General features: G+C 33.7%; 1 protein-coding gene and 1 long non-coding RNA gene across 4 annotated transcripts in view; one reads left to right on the top strand and one right to left on the bottom strand.

Annotated features, from left to right (window-relative positions):
- The window catches only part of LOC122719921, a 68,502-nt gene extending 63,134 nt beyond the window's left edge, over window positions 1–5,368 (top strand). Inside the window, exon 4 of the mRNA XM_043946196.1 lies at window positions 5,224–5,368. Coding sequence (XP_043802131.1) covers window positions 5,224–5,368 — 145 coding nt within the window. The remainder of the gene's footprint in view (window positions 1–5,223) is intronic.
- The window catches only part of LOC122719922, a 153,509-nt gene continuing 135,957 nt past the window's right edge, over window positions 2,548–20,099 (bottom strand). For 2 of the 3 annotated variants that reach the window (XR_006347698.1, XR_006347697.1), the window contains exon 5: window positions 5,096–7,199. This is a non-coding gene — a long non-coding RNA (uncharacterized LOC122719922). Of the gene's footprint in view, window positions 3,214–5,095; window positions 7,200–20,099 lie in introns of those variants that run through there. The other variant, XR_006347699.1, reaches the window with a different exon arrangement.

Genomic DNA, 20,099 nt, shown 5'->3' with positions numbered 1-20,099 from the left:
CGAGCAAGGAAAACATTCATTTTCCCGGCCGGTAGTTTTCGAATAATATATTTTGCAAGTTGGCATCGGACCCTCGGTAACACCATCCACGGAGTTTCCCCCTCGCTCTCGCCCCCTCTCCTAACGGAACAGGGGAGGAGGATTAACTCGTTCAAGATTTATTAGCGGCTGTCCTCCGGCGCACTAACAATTTGATCAAACTACCGTGGAATTATGCAGTTTCGCCTAGCTTCCGGCGCGAGTCGTTTCGAAGTCGATGCCGAAATTGCCAACTTTCCAGCTACATCGCGTTTCATCGCGCGTAAAGTACGCCGCGATTAATGAATTTCTCGCTTGCGATTACGCTCCGCTGCTAATTTTGCGCCTCGCGGATCATCCACGGAGGTTGAGCCGTCTGTACGGATTTTCAGAATTTCAAGATTCAATGGATGGTCGATGTTGAATCGATGTTGAATCGAAGTTTCAGTGAGAATATTATTTTGAACGGGTTTGTAGCGTAAACGATTTCTTCGTTGGTTTCGCGATGTAGTGTAATATAGGAAATGGGGAAATTTATTTTTGTGTATCCAATGAAGAGAAATGAATAACGATACAAATGTTGATAAAAAAAATTAATGGAGCTTGTTAGAAACAGATGAATTACAGAAAGGTTTTGTAAAGTTTTTGAAGTTGCAATTGAATAATAACTATGTTAAACGTACGTAATTTTCCATTCAATCGTCCTCCATTCTAATGTTTCAGTCATTCGTTCATAAAACATTTCACATTGAATTTACATTTTCATATGATATTATAATGAAGATACCAAAGATATATTCATAGAGTATTACATATATCGTAGAGTAAATTTCACAAGAGATTAAGAATTTAATAATACTCATTTAACTTCGTGCAGATTCTGATTCGATAATGTATTATTGGAAATTAAACGAATATCTAATTTGGAAACTAATAACTTGAAATTCTGCAATTTATTAAACGTTCTACATCGTTTCTAATTTCAATCTTAGCTTGGAACACGATTATTCGTATTTTGTTTCAAACTAAAATTGCAAAAAAAAAAAAAAAATGAATTCACTTTCTGAGGTATCATTCCTATATAGTATAAATTTGCGTCTGTTTTGCTTGAAAAATTGCCATCAGAAAAATTTAGAAACAACAGTTTAAGGAACTTTATTAATCCTTGAAATTTAATTCTGCAACATTCCAAAATTCATAATGAATTACAATATTTCAAAGTATGCTCGGTGGAACAACGAAAAATATTCTTCGTTGAAAATTGCTCTCACGTCTGCGTAAATGCAACAAGCGTGAAATACAAAATTGCGAAAAATTCAAATGTAACTACATTCATCTTTCTGTCTAATCTGGAAATATGATATGAGCGGCAGACATGTACAACGTTTCTGCACTTATATATATTCCAATATCGTTATCGTTCTAAGAATATTAAGATAAGAAATGTTTAAACGAGACCTTTTGAATCGCAATTCGATATCCAAAATTCAATAACCAAAATCGATATTCACTTCTCCTTTTTTTTTTTCACAATTCCAGATGCGTCGAATATCAACAACGCTCGATTTTTTTAAATTAAACGTTCCAACCAATGTCGAACGTTCTTTTCACCGATGATGCATTCTCTCGATCCCTACTTCTTTCCATTCGACGAATCCTCCTTTAATTCGCCTCTTTTTTTAATTAAATCCCAAGCGAATCCTCGGTTGGCATCCCCCAACGATAAGTCCACCGGGATTGCAGGATCGCGGTTATACACACGTAGGTGGATCACTTCGAAAATCTCGAAATCCGGAAAATTAGGACCACGTGACGTGCTAACTTCCCGAGGCGCTTCCGGGTCGAGCGTCTCGAGCGTTTCGGCGACACCTCGAGGAGAAAATCCTCGAGTCAGCGATATGTAAAGCTGTGCGTTTTTCCCTCCTCCTTCCCTTCTTTTTCTTCTTCCTTTTTTCTTCTTTTTTTTTTTTTTCTTTTTCCACCTTTTTCCCCTTTCTGGGCGGACGATGTTTGCACAGCTTCTCGTGGCGTTTCGGCGCTGTTTGCGGACGCCGGGGGGGTTGCGCCTCGTCGATTATACACGGCGACGACGAATTTAGAGGATCCAGAGTTGCGCCGTTTTCGTGACGTCTAATTACGGCTCAACCCACGCGAACACGCCCGAGAAACAACGGAATAATTGACGATCCCTCTTGAGAATGAACGGGGTGAATGAGAAGTGGAGGAGAGGTGAGATAGAAAATAGTAAGATCGTAGAATTTGGAAGAAATTGAATTGAGTTGTTTTAACTCAATTGTGAGCAATTTTTTGGAATTTTTTTTTTTTTCTAGAAAGGATTAAAATTTTTGAGAAGATTTTCAATGAAATAGAATAGGAAAGAATTTTTTATTCTTATGTATTAAAAATATAATATAATTGTAATTTTTAATAGCAATTTACCTTGACTTTTCACATAAGATTCAAGATATAAATACAATTTACAATCGCATTAAAATTATAGATTTATTGTGATTTCAATTTTTGAAAAGTTAGATACGTAAAATTTTTTGATAGCCTTTGTTTGTTATTAATAATAGTAATAAGATTTTATTTGCAAAATAAATTATCAATCATTACTAATTCCTTTCAAAATTCCTTAGAAAATACAAATTCAATATTATAATTTCATCATTAGCGAAGTTAATTATTACAACGATGTTTATCTTACCTTTAAAATTCCTTTTTTGCATCGTTTACACATGATTTATAATTTGCATTCGCAATATCTCATAATATATTTATGCAAGAATCAAAGAAGGGTTGTTAGTTTTTTTTTTTTTTTTAATCAATTTAACCAATATCAGTGACAGCTGATTATGGCTTCTCTCTAAAGATCGAGAGAATAAACCACCAACCCTGTTCAAGACTCATATATCACTGTCGTCTCCTAGTTCATCCACGAGGCTATCTCGAAATCCCTGAACAATCTAGGCCCTCTCTTTCCTTCTTACATGTATTTGCAATGGCATCACGCGTGTCACACTTCCGGCCTCAAGATTATCGCGCGAAATAGAAAACTCGACGAGGGAAAATTCCGTGTTCGAGGGAAGATTTACGTTATTTCATCAGGTATATAGTAACTGTTCGATATTGTTCGACGTTGAATTATTCATGAGTAAAGAGTTCTTTATTAGATGGCCGGATGCTGCGGTGTTTCTGCAATGCAGAATTTAATTTGCTTTCAGAATTTCATAATCTGTAGGAAGAGATTTTATTTGAAATTGAAGATTGAAAAAGATTAAAGGTATTGAGATAAACTATGTACAATAAACTATTTATTGTTATTTGGAATGGATATAAGCGAAAAAATAAATTTGGATAAAATAAATAATACTTTGGTAATGGAACAATTTTTTTTTATTTTAGAAGAAAATATTACATATTGAAAATTTTGTAATGTAAATGTTAGGAAAATTTAATTTCATTAATTTTCTTCTCAACGTTCTCTAATATCATGAATTTTTCAATGCAAGAGAAATGAAAGAATATTTTCTATGAAACGTTTTTGAATATTTTATGAATTATTTTAACGAACAGACGCTTTTTAGGAAACTGAAGCTCGTCAATGTAATTGAATAAATTTCATTAAGAAAATTATCTTTTCCAACTTCATCTCAAGTAAATTGAAGTAAGGAATTGATGCCAAGGTGATTTAACTTTTAAATGTTTCGAGAAAGAAGCATCATATTCGATGAATAAGAATAAGAAAGACGATGAAAAAGATTTCGATAATCTCGATTAATTTCACACACACACACACACACACACACACACACACACACACGCACAAAGAAATAACTCACACTATAAACTTTCGCATAAAAATCTAACGACAGAGTGAAAATTTAATAACAATTCAATCGAACGGATAAGAGTTTCGAAAGTCATCGAAAAGGCAAAAGAAAAGAACGTGTGTTCAACTTCGATGATCCCTTTCCAATCTTGAGCATTGCCCGGAAGAAGAGGGGGCCGATAGATTCGTGTCATGAATTTGTAAGGCTGTTTACCCCTGCGTAATTGCCCAACTTTCCACGAAGGCCCGTCCTTCGAACTTTCTCGATTCGTAAATCACCGTGGCCGTGAAACGCGCCCTCTTGAAAAAATTCGCCCGCCACCTCCTTCGTCTTCATTCGTTCACTCGCCCCACCCATCCCTTCGTCCCTCTGTTTTATTTTTTTTATTTTTCATTTCCTTGAGAAGGAAGAACGAACGAAAAGAAAAATCGAACGAAATAACGTCGCGAAATAATGTTTCAGATGTTTTGGAAACAATTGACCGAACAGGAAAACAAAGCGCGAGTTCGTGCGCGATCTAATATTAGGGAATTAAAAGAGGTGAGTGAAATTTACTGGAGCGAATTAGCCGGTCGTGTGCTTGCTTACAAATGGACTTCTTGCGCGGTGAGAAAGCTGCTCGTTTAGCGAGCTGTTTGCTAGAGAGGTTTCAAAGTAACTTTCCTCCGGCTCCGATAAGAAAAATTGGGATGTGTGTGTGTGTGCGTGTAACAAAGTTTGGCGAGGATAGAAGTGGAGATTGAGTTTAAAGCTGGGAATGGTTAATTAGGGAAAAGTATATATGTATAATATACGTCATTAGTCAAAAGTTTTTGGAAATTTTCCTCCTCTTATATATATAGGAAAACCCTAAACTTTCTTTGCAAAAAGAAACCTTCATTACGAAGGTTTTGTTAACGAGTTACTAATAAAAAAAAAACATTAACCGATCGCTGAGAAATGGAATTTATAATCAAAATGAATAATCTCAAATTGTGATATGAGAAGATAAATATAAAACATTTCTAATAAATGATATAGGGATGACGGGAGAGGAGGAGAAATTATCAAGATTTTAAATTAAATATATAGTATAGATATTATATATGATTGGTGTTCATCAAAGAAAAATATACTATAAGCAGAAAATGTTTTAAATTAAATAATCTTATCTTGAAGAAAAATTCTCTCAAAGACTTTGTACCATATGTATACGTTTTACGAGAAGAAGAGAAGAGTGAAAAAATGATTTCAAGGATTTGATATTTCTATTATTAACAACGCTTTATATTTTGTTATTTCGTTCTCTCAAATCATAAAATATACATTTTCCACTACATTAATGTGCCGCAGATCTATTTTACGTAAAATTTTCCGTTGATTTTGCCGGCAGGAAAATTCAAGGACAGCACGAACAACTCGACAAGGAATATAGAATCCACGCTGCCGGTGTTCTCTTATGCAACTCGAGGGGTTCCGGGAAGGTAAGCGTTTTGTCATTATTCTTTCCTCCCTTGGCCGTGATTTACCGAAGATAAATAGCCTCCCTCGATCATCTCAACGCGATCTATTATTTGTTAGAACGTAAAGCGCTAAGGCCACCCGTCCTTCCGCTATTTTAACACTCGATTCTTCCTTGAATAAATTCGATCGATCGATCGAACCCTCTCCCTGCAACGAGAGGGCAACGAGAAATATTTTATTACGTGGCTTTTTAAGAAATTGGATATTCCTTGGCTTTTTAAACATTGTCGCATTGATTTACATATTTTGATAATATTTTTGATATTTATAAATTGTCGATAAATCGTGTTATCGATAATTTTTTTTTTAAATTTTGATGTTGATCTTGAAGTTTTATCATGTATCGTGGATAAATTTTCTTTATTATTCGTGAAAAAGCAAGAATCGTTTTTTTATCGTTTTATATTCGTATTGTCTTTCGTTGAATTTTTAAAATGTAATCTGAAAAGTGATTGAACGCTATTATCTTGCGAAAATGCCATTGAAATATAAATACGGTATTATTTTATTCGCGTTTACTGATTGTTAAAATTTTTTAGGATAAACAATTTTTTTTTTGAACAAATACTCGAAAAAATTTTCGACAACTTGCAGCAATTAAATATTTTATAAATTCGTATTCGCGATGAAAATATTATTCGAATTTGTGTAAAAAAAAAAAAAGAGCTCCAGCTCGAAAAAAGTTGTCACATCTTTGAGCAGACAAATGACACCTACTTTCAGTCTCTATATATTATATTCGAGAAGAATGGAAATTTCCAGGGAAATCAAAGGGGTTGGTTTTATCTCTTTTTAATGTCACGTTACCTATCAACCTAACACACATTCAATTTTCTCCCTTTTCGCATACAATAATCCTTCTTTGCCCTGATAAACGAAAGATCCTCTAATATATCTTCACATTTCGCAATACGATTCACAATTTGCTCAAATGTCAAAATTATTCTCTATTTTAAGGAATATAAAAATTAAAAACCTTACCATTAATTTATTTTTAAAACGTTTAAAATAATATTGTTCACGATTTCCACATAATCATAAAATTACCTTTTATCCTCCTTTATCAATACGTAAAAAAAAAAAATCTCATTAAATCATATCACTAAAACTTATTTCATAAATTTTCAAGGGAATCACTCTTGCAAACACAATTTTTCAATTCTGACGTTCCAACACAAATTTCGTCTATTTCTAAAATTACTCCCGTCATCCGTTGCTCTGACTTTATCGTCCCTCTTCTCATCATCATTCCTCCATCGATCATCCGTTCCATCCGGCGGGATACAAGAAGAATCGAATCGTTTGCTCACCAAAGTTCACCGAAAATGAATCGAACGATCGAAAAGATCCGCTCCGCAGTTTCATTCTCGGGGAGAGAACATCGGGTAACGATGGAAAGAAAAGAACGAGGATAACTTCGGAGCACCATCTCGGGATCCATCCTCTTCGACGACGTTTCATCGTCGAGCCTTCAGAATAATAGATATTCGATTCCTGCGTGTCGTCTCGCTTCTCATCTCTCTCTCGCGCCAGTTTCATCTTTCCTTCACGTCCTCCAGTGTCCTCCGAGTGTGCTCGGCCCAATGTCCTCGCCCAACGAAAGTTTGGATTATCGCGCTTTGTCGAAGATCTGGAAGCAGCCGGCTCTGGAAGCAGTCGGAATGACACTTCGAAGCAATCGAGAATCGAGCTGGTGAATCTTGGAGAGGGGCGGCGGCGAACTTGTGAGTTTGACCTCGACGAAGGAACCGTGGTCACAGTGACGGAAGAACAGTGGAAGCGATGATAAGGCGGGCAGCTCGAAGCAACTCAGGAAACAGGAAGTTCGGTGCTGTTGCTATAACTCTAATTGAAAGATTAGAAGATTTTTAAATAGGTTTTTAGGGTTGGTTAATCGATGTGTATTTAGTTTTGATTATTTCGTTATTGGATCTGGTTGAATTAAATTAACTTTCGATTGTGATGGATGTTTCATTGCCGGGATGGATCAGTTTTTATATTTTGGATTTTGCCAATAAAACCTATTTTTTATTGTTGATTTTACGCGACTTCGTATGGAGAGATTTATTTATTTATTTTTTTTGATTCTTCATAATCTGATTTCGTCGTAATGGATGTAATCTAGTTTTCGATTTTTTTTTTTTGTTTATACACGTCATCTGGTCAATTTTCTACAGTTTTCACAAAATTTCACGAGATCGAAATGTCCCTATTTAAAATAAATAAAACTCTATTTCGATTCGTAATTCTGTGAAAATAATGGAACAAACTGTCTACTTTTTCGATATTTGCAAAATCCAGGATTACTTTCTATTCTGTTGATAAATAAATTCTTTCGATTGGGATAATTTGATATTCGCGTTATTTCGATTTTTCGTAAAATTCCGAGCTTCTCTCTTCGACACGAGCGATCTGAAAAATTTATCGACGAAAGCATCTCGTGTAAAGTCGGCAAGGTGCAAGGGGGCATTTAACTCCGTCACAGGCAGTAAGCTCGGCGCAAAGATTGAACGCACAGCGGGCAATTTAGCGATAAGATGAAATATGAATTCGAGATAGCAAGGCTCGGGGCGCTTTCTCTCCGCTCTCCCGCGTCAAACTGTGCACACAGCCAGTTCCTTTTAATTTCTTCCGTGCTTCTTTCTCATTTCAAAGAAGAACTAATTTCTGCAAAGTTGCACCCTGCCTTACGGGGAACGATTTTGAGGGACGTCTGGTGATACAATTTCACCTGGAGGACCGAGGTGAAATTGACTTCATTCAATTTCGCTGTATTTTTCTTCCCTTCCATATCCTTCAATATGAAAATTGTACGGAATTAACACGTTTAAGAGTTGATGATTAACAAATTCTAATTTTGTTTTATACAAACAATCGCGTGGAAGTAACAGTTGCTGTATTAAAATTAAATAAATTCGTTTGATGAATTCTTCTTTGTAATAATCTTCCACAAAGAAATATTTTTCTACTTTTAAAGTATTTTCATGCAAGAAAGAAAAGAGAACGTGAAAAAAATACTACAAGGAATTATACACACAGAAGCTAATTACACCTATCCGTTCCACGTTTTGGAAATCGTCTTAATCCTTAACATATTCCAAAGTCTGAGCGCAACTTCCGCCCACGAGACTTGACTCCGTAACGCGTCTAACGACCATTCCCACAATACTCGGATCTCAAATTTCGCGGAGGGCGGTGATATCCAGGTATGAAACGCGAGAAATGAGAAAGCGAAACGTCGTGGAAACTGAGTAAGGGAAAACAATGACGTTATACAGGGTGCTCTCTTGCTTTCCCGATCAAAAGTGTAGAAATCTAAAAGTGAAAATTGATGAAAAGAAATATTGTGTGAATTCGATAGAAAGCAAAAAGTAAGTAATAAAAAAAGGAAAAGAAGAAGAAAATATAACAGATTATACGAAATAATCATGTTGTATCTTTTCTTACTTTCATTTCAGAGAGAAAAAGTAACGAATCAATTTATTTCTTTCTAATTTTTCATCTCTATTACTATTTTCTTTCCAATAAAAATAATCTAAATTTCTCTGATTATCCCTAATACTTATATATAATATAATAAGAAACTTTAACCACTTTTTACTTCCAAATACCATCGTTACTTTTCCCGTAAAATGAATATTTTTTACATGAGAGTACAATCATACACCTTATTTCTTTTAAATACCACCACTACTTTTCTCCTCCATAAAGTGAATATTTCTGAGCCAATCTTGATTACGCCTCTACACACAATTTAACCGGAAAACAAAGGGACACCCTGTATACGGGAGCCGCGTATCGGAGGAATGAGTTGGGGTAAGGATAATGGGCCACGGGGGACAAAGGGGTGGCGGAGGAGAAGGGGAAATAATATGAAATCCGAGGCTGTGGGCCGCGTTAGATGAGAGAAATAAGAAGAGCACGGCCTGGAAACGGAAGGATGGAGGAAAATACGCGAGGACCAGATGACGAAGCGCAAAAACGAACGAGGAAATTATGAACGAAGGAGAAGATGGCGGACGACAATGCGAGAAAAGAAGAAGAAGAAGATATGGGGGATGAAATATGAAAGGCACGCGAAGAAGAGTATCGAATGTGCGCGCCAATTCGAGGTTTCCGGTGCGTTGCCGACGATGGAGGGGAATGATGAAGGAAAGGTGAAGGAAACTTGGAAGGGATGAGAGGTGACGAGGTTGGAAATTAAAAGAAGGGACAGTTGATGATCGATGGACATTTCTTGAAGAGAAGAATTTGAGCGAAGAAGAGTTTATGAGACACATGGATTAGTGTATGAATTAAAAGAAAATGTAAATTATATTTTTATGGAAGTTAAAAATTAATTTCAATATAGTTTTTTTGATAAGTAAAAGTAATCACGCTCGATTCTCACTATTGCTGCAGAGAGGTTTAGGAATATTTTTTTTGAAGGGAAGAACGAGCGAAGAAAACTATCAAGGATATTATTCACTATAAGGATTAATGTAAAATTGATTAATTAGAGGTTCGCTTAAAAAATTGCGATCTCTTGCTTCCTCTCGTATCATTAAATATAAATTGGAGTATTCAGCAAATACGGAATGAAACGAGGGAGCAAAAATCCACTAGAAGAAAAAGAAGTATCGAGCCGAAAGGGAAACAGATCGGATGAACGAATAAACCAAATAACGACTTCCGTATCGATTTACAATTTTTTCCATTTTCCTTTACCTTTCTTCCTTCCTTCTTCTCCACCGTTCCTCCCGTTTTTTTAGACTTCTTGTTCGATCTTTCCTCCCTTTTCATTCCTTTCACGTTCGACAAACGAGGTTGGGATGCATTAGTGGTGTCCAATTACAGAGCCGCAATGCACCCTGCCTCAGACACGTTATTTCCACGAAGACGCGAACACCGTTGAAAAAGAAAGTAGAAACTAAGCTAAAAATTCTTTCCCCTCCTTTTTTTTTGGAGAAAAATTTATTAAATTTGAAAGTTTTAAAATTCAAATAACAACCTATTCGTTGATTTTTAACTTTGAACTTTGTCACAAGAATTACTTTAAACGTTCAACGTTTAAAGGAAAGAAAATTCGGAAGAAAGAAATATAAGAAAGTAAAATTTAACATCGAACATGAAAAAGATTTTATTTAAAATAAACAATGTTCAAAAAAATTTATTCCAAGTTTATTCTTTTCATCTTCTTCTTTCATTGTCTTCTTAATTAATTGAAAAATAATCGACAAAAGAAAAAAATCAAATATTTCCAAATTTCATTCCATTCGAAATCAATCGAAATTTATTATACGAGAAACGAGCTCCATGAGCAGAGCATCGTTAATCGAGAATTGAAATCGGATAATCCGGCGTCCCGGAAACAACGTAAACCCTCCGTCGTCGGTATTACAACGAACGTTCACGTGTCACTATCTATTCGTTGTTTTACCACGACAGTTACGCCGCGCCGTATCGTTCGGTTAACGAGTTGCGATCGAATTTGTGACAATATCGGTAAATTATTATTCAAAACGTAACGAATCGCCAGGTGAATCAATCGATGAACGGTCAGGGTCGATATGTTTGCTCCGAGAAAAGTTGAAACGGCCTCAGTTTGTACACAGAACGAACATTTTTCGTTTCGTCACCGATCGAAAGTGCATTGGCGGAAAATTGATTTTTCGAACGTGATTTATCAAAGTTTGGAAATAATGTATCGTAGAAAAGTTGGGGAACAATGATATATGAGTTGAAGTAATTTTGAAACGTTACTAAAAATCAATTTAATGGACGAAGGAAAATTGTAAAGAACGAATTTTTCTCGCGTGAGAGAGAGAGAGAGAAAAATTGACGTTTGTTTAAGTTTTCCTCTTTTTTGACCAAATATTGAGATATTTAATTAATAATAATACGTCAACGATACGAGGAAAGAATATGTATATATTTTTAGGTATTTTCAAAGTAGAGTGTACATGCAGTGACAATGCAATCCCCTGTATCATTTTCAAAATGACACCATAGAGATAAACATTTCACTGAACATTTCAGACACGTTTCTAGTATGCTCTCTACTCCAACAACTGAACAGAACTCGACTATGTTGCACTCGTAAACCCAACTGTGCTTTTTTCTATGAATAAACAAACTTGCATTTTTGAAACATGGACATAAGCATAAAATTTTGATCAATAGTTTTCGATATTTTTCTTTTTAATTTTTTGCTATTTCATTGATTTATATCTTATTTTTTTCTGTAAAAATATTTTAAGATTAAATATTTCAATTTTATACATGCATTTTGTGTTACGTGATATATTAATAGAGAATCAATTAATTAATATATTTAATGTAGGATTACAAAATAAGATTTAATTTAATTTCTTTTTTGAAATTTGATTTCATTTTCTGAATTTTAATATGTCGCATATGAACCACTTGCAGATGTATGTAGATAATTTCCGGTCATATTTCGCAGAAGAGTATCAAGGATCTGGCGTAGAATACCAACTTACAATCACAGAATGTGGTTAAAGCCATCCATGGTGTGGTAGAAAATATAGAATATTCGTTAAATTAGACACTGTCGAGGATTATATAGATCCAGAAATTACTTTTGAATAGTTTTGAATGGATATTGAGATGGAATATCATTATAAATTGTATTCATTAAAATTATCATTTAAATACGACTTTTATTAATTTTTTTAAATAAAAGTTAATCTTTTCGTGCAGCTTGATCTCATTCTGAATCTCTTCCCTTCATTTTTAAATTCAACGTGATTGAATTTTTATCATCATAATCATATTACAAAGATTCTTTTTATAATTTAATACAAAATAATAGAAATTTAATACTCCAACTTAAATAAAATTTTACAATAATTTCACGTTACAGAAAAAAGTCACTAATGCTAAAAAACAATATAATAAAGAACAATTTTCTTTTAACAAAACATGCCAAAACTTATTCCATCCTCGTGAAAATTTCTAGATAACATTAACAGAATCTTAGCAAACTAAACGAATATTTCCGCGTTTTTGACAATGTCAAAGACTTGCAAATATTTTCCCAGCAATTTTAGCCGAAATTTGCGAGGACAACGTCTCTTATCTAACCGGAAGTCAAACCGCAGGAAGGGACTGGGTTATCACTTTTTATTCTTTAAAATCATTTTCAAATGTTTCCTTTTATCCATCTTTTATTCATTCACTTTCCAATTTCATTCAGAATTATAATTTACTACACGAGGATATTTCATTTTTCTTTTCTTTTTGCAAAACAAAGCCATGTGTTCCCCATTTCACGGTCAATTTTTTCCATTGACGGAATTTTTCTTTTTAGAAAAAAAAAAATTGCTCGTGCGTTTTACATTTCACGATCAAATTGAGGCGAAAAGAAATGTCTCCTCCCTAAAGGGAGGATAATTATCGTTATCGTCTGTGTGTCTTCTTCTTGTGCATTGATGGTCGTCTTTTTTAGACGAAAAAAAAAAAAAAAAGAAAAAAACCAGTGCCAGAGAACGCACCGTTTCCCGAGACAATGGCGGCTACCTATGAATTCAAATTACCGTCTACAGGCGGCTAGAATTTTTAATTAAAAAGCAACGCGGACGGCTACGAACTGGCCGCTGCCCGATGCCCGGGGTTAACGAGCATGAAATAACGAGTGTGACGCCGTGTGAAAAGTGAAGGTGCCGTCGTTCTTTTTATCCCCTCTCAATTCTTCTTTTCATGCTCTAAAGTTTTTCCTTTCTTTTCTTTCTTCCCTCCCCCTCGCTTTCTTATTTCTCTTATTTCGTTCTCTCTTGGATTGGCGGGCAAATGCGGCCCTGAGCGGTGTCGATTGAATTTTGACGAGGAGATAAAATTTGGAAGCAAGAGATTACGTGTACGTATGATGATTATCTGTTTGGAATCGTGAATTTACATGTTTGCGAATTAGATTTTATAAATTAATTCAATGGAATGTAAGATATTTTGGAACATGAGAACGAATCAAGCTTTTGTATATCTAATTTGTGAAATTAATTTGTGATATAAAATAATTTCTCATCTTAATTATGTGTGCTGAATGTATACATAATTGACTATTGGGAATATGTGAATGGATTAAATTTTACATATTGCGTTTATACAATTTATACAATAATTGCCTCGAGATATAGAATCGTATAATATTAAATTTTCTTCAAGTTTCTTCAATGAAATTCTCCGTATAATTAAAGCTACTATACCGGGGCAAGTAATTGTTACTTTATAACTTTTCCAAACACATTTCCATGAAACAAGTTGCTGTCATGATAAGTGAAACTTCCTTGCGATCGTTTCAAAGTCTTCATTCATCCTCGTCATGCAATGTTCCTTCTCTAAAGTTTGTAAAGTTTAGGCAGAATTCGAATGCGTACAATACATAAGACATTACGAATTTGAACTTATACTTGTATAATATAAAAAATGAAATCAATGAGAATTTTTATCAACAATATTTCACAACAATAATAGTCAATTTGAAAAACAATTTATAGAATAGTCTCTAATTAATTTTCTATAATCCAATAAAAATTTACGTCTAATTTATAATAAAATAAAATAAAATATCGTAAACAAAAGTGCAGTAAGCATTATGAATTATAATAAAATATCCTCTTATTTAATAATAATAAAACCTTCGCTACGTTAAATCCTCATTCACGCTCTCCAATCGGAAATTAGATTACGTTTCGTTCCATTAGGCGTTATTTTAACGCATCCCTTAACCGCCTACGACAATAACCCGACACGGGAACACGCTCCCATCCCCGTTACATTTTTCTCCAACGATTTCCTTTCTTTTTTTTCTTTTTTCTTTTTTCTCCATCGTTTCCTGTTCCATACTCGCATTTCCTACGTACAAAATGGTCGTTTTTCAGCGCGAAACGAGCCCGCTTAGCAAAATGGCCGCTCCAAAGAGCGCGCGTAGCCGTTGAACGAGACGATCGTTCCAAAATGTCTCGATGAATAACGCGGGACAGAATGGACGACCTGATTAACTCGCGCTAACTGCGAGGATTCGTACGATGAAATTTGCATAAAGCTTGAATGCACTGCAGCGACACGCGAACCCTCATGGGATTTCGAGGGAAATGAGTTGAAGTTTTGAGAGTTCTCGTCGCGTGTGGTGAATATCCCCAGTTCTATTGGCTCTGTTTCGCTGCTTGTTGCGCTGAGTTTCGAATTCTTAAAAATGGGTGAGTGGTATATTCTTCGTGGTTTGATTTAAGAGTGGTATTGCATTCGAAGCATGCTTTTTTTTTTTTTTTTGCTTAGTTTGTGAGATTTTTTCTTCGTTCTCTTCGTTGTGGATTATTTGCGAAAAATGGAGACGAGAAATGTGACGTATACGTGTAGAAAGTAAAATGGAATAGAATAAATAGATAAAAACTAAAATATTAATTTTATCAAAGGTGTTTAAAAAGTTTGATAATTTAAAAGATTTGATTAATAAATCAATATCTAGATGGATCATAATCTTTATGAGTTAAGTATTAATTATTCGTGATTTTTTAATACTTTGTACGATAATAATTTCTGATATGAGATAAAATACACTGGTCAAGTAGAAAAAAATTCATGAATTTTTAAACGTGTCTTCTGATGATGTCGTCAACGATGTACTATATAATCTTCTGTCCGTCAAAATCTGTATACAAACAATGTGTTTCCAACGGCCAATAGTGATTAAAAATTCTGTTGTTCCAGATATTCATTGTTCACACTTTATGTACATTAATTTCTATGAAGTATTTTGAAATTACTTTTTTATACATTGAATAAATTACTTATTTAAAATATTAATTATCTCCTTTTCTCTTCTCCCTATTATTACTTCACGAAATGAGAATAAATGGACACAAGTATGGAAGGTCGATAGAATTACTAGAAGATTTTGTTATGCATGGAATTAATCCAAACGAAATTCTCCGGCATAGTTAACATTGCGTAATCTACGTAGAATGGATGTGATCTCTCAATTAATTGTGGAGAACAATAGATAATTATTCGAAGATTCGATTGAAATTCCTGACAGCATTATATTACAAATTTCGAAAGATAGAATTCTTGATTTTTTTTATAATTTAAAAAATATTTTGTTTCGGTAATCCTTTAATTATTTCATTAATTCGTCGACATAATTTATTATTAATACAATCTTTATACATACGTTTACATTAATGTAGCGTAAATCATGGATTAATAAATACTTTTCATTCTGAAATTATTTTCAATTTTAATAATACACAACACATATATTACATATAAAATTAATACGTACATTTCTTATTTAAATATTGAATGACAATATTAATATAAATTTAAAGTATATTTCAATAAATTTGTATTCCATTATCAATGATATTATTTTCATGAAATGTCCATTGAAAAATGATGGACCAATTTATATTTATATATTTTTTTATCATTCTGTACATTCATATATATTTAATTTATCGTAGTATTTAAGCAAGAGACTGTCGAACAAACGAAACGCATTATTTTTATTATTTATCATTGAATTACTTTCTATCAGAGTACCTTTAGTATCTTGTCAGACATTAATAATGCTTCTTTTATCATGTTCAGACTCTTTTAAATAGAGAGTCTAATAGGCTTCATTGCGGATTTCAATTTAATTAAAACAGAGACGCTTAAGCCGTGTTCACATCCCGTATATTATTAATCTCGGACGAAAGCGAAGTAACTCGACGGAAAAGTTTTATCGTTCGAGTCTTTTACCAGTTTCACAGCTTTCCACTGATTTATGTCGTAGCACGTCTTCGCAGGCTAGAAAGAAAGATTTATTTCGACATTACCAACCGATTTGTCCCGTGTTTATTATGATAATTCTTGTTTCAGAAAATCGTGGATCACACTTATTCACTTGTTATTATTACATTAAGTCATCGAATATTGATTTTTATAATTCACTCTCGAAAAATTAATCTGCACGATTTTAATCTCTAGAATCAACGATGATATAAAAATTATTAGAAAAGAAAAAAAAATGTATGAAAATATTTCCAACATTGGTATAAAGATATCGAATATATTAGATATACTACATTTATATTCGAGTCTGACTTCGACAAGAATGTATGCCAGAACGTACATATAAATTCTGAATATAAACTCGACTGATTGAGAATACATGAATGTGTGCATCGACCTCGATGTAACTTGCGATACAATAAACACAACAATCGTGCGAAGATTGAAATTAATTTACATTCCAATCTCGTCCAAGTTCAAATTCGATGCTCTTGTAATAATTTGTAACGTAAATATATCACAAAATATATTTATTCACGAATTGTAGGAATGAGCTTATCATATTACTAGACGAATTTATAAAATCTACTTCCAAATATAATTTTCTTATGTATCAATATATAGAATTATTATAGATAAATTATTATAGACATATTATAGATCCTTTTTTTAAACTATTAAAAATCACAATAATAAAACAAAAATATAAAAATATAAAAACGTACGAAATAAATTATATTTGTCAACTGTTTCTAATAAGAGACATACGCGATTACTAAATCGTTCGATTGATTTCGGAGAATTGAAATCCTTTCAAAATCACTTTCATCCGTAGAAGATTTATCCCCCCTAATAAAGAATATCGTGGAAATTTTGTCTCCCTTACCGTGATTAACGTTCTCAATCGTACGCCTCTACCGAATCACACCATTATTTAACGCTGACTTACAAATCGGTGTCCAGTTCCGCCGAATCTTGACAAAGTCGTTGGCGCGGGAACGTTCCCACGAATTTGGGCCCGTGTCGCGATACGATACGGGTCGCGAGTGAACGTTCCACGAACGAGCGTGTCTGGTTATCGGGGCGATGATTCATTGCGGTTATCTCGGCGTGCAGCAGTTCCAGAGAGGGCAGGCCGACGTTGCAAGGAAAACCGGGTGCTCGTTCGCGAAGTAGGACGGAGAAGCTTGTCCCGGTGTCAGAGTCGGGGTTAACCGAATTCAAAATTATTACGGCCCGCCTTAAATCTCTCTCACACGCGCTCTACTCTCCACCCCTGTCTCTCTCTCTCTCTCTCTTTCTCTCTCTCAGACACACATACACGTTCTGCAACCAGACAGTGGCAAAAGGATGATTTCGTTGGAATGAAAACGCGGCAGAAAATGAATAATTTGGTACACGGTGCTCGAGATTAGGTGTTTGATGTTTGGATGAGTTGAAAAGTGTGTTGGGGATATTTTTTGAATAGTTAAAAATTATTTTTGGAGTTTTCTTTTTGATATTTTGAGGTAAGAGATTGTTGCAAGTTGTTTGAAGATGTTTGAATATGTTCTGAAATGTTCAGAGGTTGTTAGAAAATGTTTGGAGATGAATGTTTTCACAGAATTATTGCGGATATTTGTAAATGTACAAGATATTTTACATTTTTAGAATTCAAGATATAAATGATAAAGTGAAAGCAGAAATTAATAATCCAATAGTGTAATTACAAATTAGAAGAAATTATCAAAGTGAATATATCTTTTTTTTGATAAAAGTAATTAGTAATGGGATATGTAGCAACGACAAAAGATTTTAACGCTCGATAAACAAGACGTGTAATGGATCTGTATTTCGAATCTGTTGCATGGTATTATTAGCTAATGTAGAAGTTACTTGTGCACGCTAAGTTTATTTTCCAATTCATGGTTTCAGTAAAACATAATACGATCGCGTTAAGGAGCTTTGAAATTTTGTCCCTTAATCGTGTTACAGTCAAACGGTCAATGAGAATGGTTAAGCAAAATGTTTTGAAACTAGAATTTCTCACAAAGCTCTACAATTCCTAAAGTATAACCTGATCGATGCAAATGAAAAAAAAATAAGAGTTATTTAAATGAAGAGTGTGTTAAACAAATTGAAAAGATCAATTTAAAATAATAAAATAGAAACAAATTGTTCTCGTATACTATTTCATTGCAACAATTGATATAAATAGCGCGAGCACACAGTTTTATTAAATTATTGAAAAGAAAAATGAAAATAAATACGAACTATTTTAATACTAATTTTTTAAATCTCCATTTTTCAAAACTATTTCACTTTGCGTGAAGTTTTCGTGATATATCTACGTCATACGTGATAATTGAAAGAAAAAATCTCTCCCCAAACCTTATAAAATATCATATTCTTTATATTTACAGATATATTAAACAATAAATATATAATAAGATAATAAAATCGCGTGATACACTTCTAAATCCTTCTCTTCATCTTCCACACAATGAAATAATAAAAAATTTCATTCCAATTCCAAGTTGCCTTGAAAACAATACAATCCTTGTTCATTTAATTTCGACCCAGTTTCAATTTACCTTTTTCGCACAACAAGCGAAGCCAAAAGAGGCGACATACATTCAAATTCTCCCGCCACGAAATTGCTACGTGTCCTCAACAATGGCCACGATTTAAACAAAACGTTGCAATGTACACGTTGTACCAGTATCTGAACTCTTTTCCAAAAGAAAAAGAGAGAAAGAGAAAGAGAAAGAAAGAAAGAGAAAAAGAAAACAAAAAATATAGATACAAAACGAAAGGAAAGAACTGGTAAACCGTTCGAACTCTTTCCGTTCTCTTTTCAAACCTCCTGGGAAATTCAATAGGAATAATCCTATAATTGCTTGCCTGTACTTCCTACATTCGAAACGCGCTTGCGGGGATTGTGATGCCGTGCGCCGGATTTAAAGTACGGACACGACACACAAACCCACAGGATATTCCTGATACTGATTAAACCTGTTCGTTACGAACCACCCTGTCATCTGAAACTGGAAGCTGTCGTGCAGGAGAGATAACGTCGAATCATTTTCTGATGCCAGATCGATGACAGACCGTCCGGCTGTGACCAATCAACGCTTGTTAATAACGCTCTTGCCACGTTTATCTAAAACGGGTGGTTGTAGCGACGTTAATAAGTACGATGTATACACTGGCAGGTCGTGTTTGGATCGAAGTATGTCACAATGTATGTATCTTCATATCGGTCACTTTACAGCTCGGTGTCCAATATAGAGTACATCATTTTCAGAATTCCGGTATATAGGCTTTCGTGAGATGTAAGGTATTTTAGGAATTTCGAAGATTGTTCGAAAAATTTTTGAGAACTTGTTCGATTTATTTGAGGAAATTTTTATTTTTTCTTGGAATAGTATTTATTTATTTATTTTTTTTTTTGATTATTGTTGGTGAAGATTATTTGGTTCTTTCGTTGCTCCTGCGTTGAATTTTTGTTCCTGGAATTTATTTCTTTTACTTTTGTGATTTTATCATTAATATTGGAATTTCATTTTTAATATATATTGGGTTTTAATATCTAAAGTTTTCACGATTTTATTTTATTTTCTTGTTCCTTGAATCTATATTTATTTGTATGTGGATATTATTTTTTTTTTTAATTTCATCATGGTAGAATAGATAAAAGGAATATCACGAAGGAATAAATTATTACTGAGGTGAATATTGGTCACGAAAAATGTTGGAATTGGAAGGAACTCTATAGAAATGATGTAATGAACAATTAGTAAAAAAGATCTTTAAAAAGAAATTATGAATTATTTAGAAATGAATGGATCTGTTAAGAAATGATTATAACAATGCTTTTCAGCAATCTATAATTTCTGTCTGTAGAATTAATAAGATTCAAAAATATATATAATTATAATACTTCATAAAAATAATTTTCAACTAAAAATAATCTAAGCTAAAAATCAT

Source organism: Apis laboriosa, unplaced genomic scaffold, assembly GCF_014066325.1.
Source record: "Apis laboriosa isolate Shangri-la unplaced genomic scaffold, ASM1406632v1 scaffold9_cov152, whole genome shotgun sequence".
Classification (NCBI taxonomy): Eukaryota; Metazoa; Arthropoda; class Insecta; order Hymenoptera; family Apidae; genus Apis; species Apis laboriosa.
This window is presented reverse-complemented; position numbering and strand designations above follow the sequence as displayed.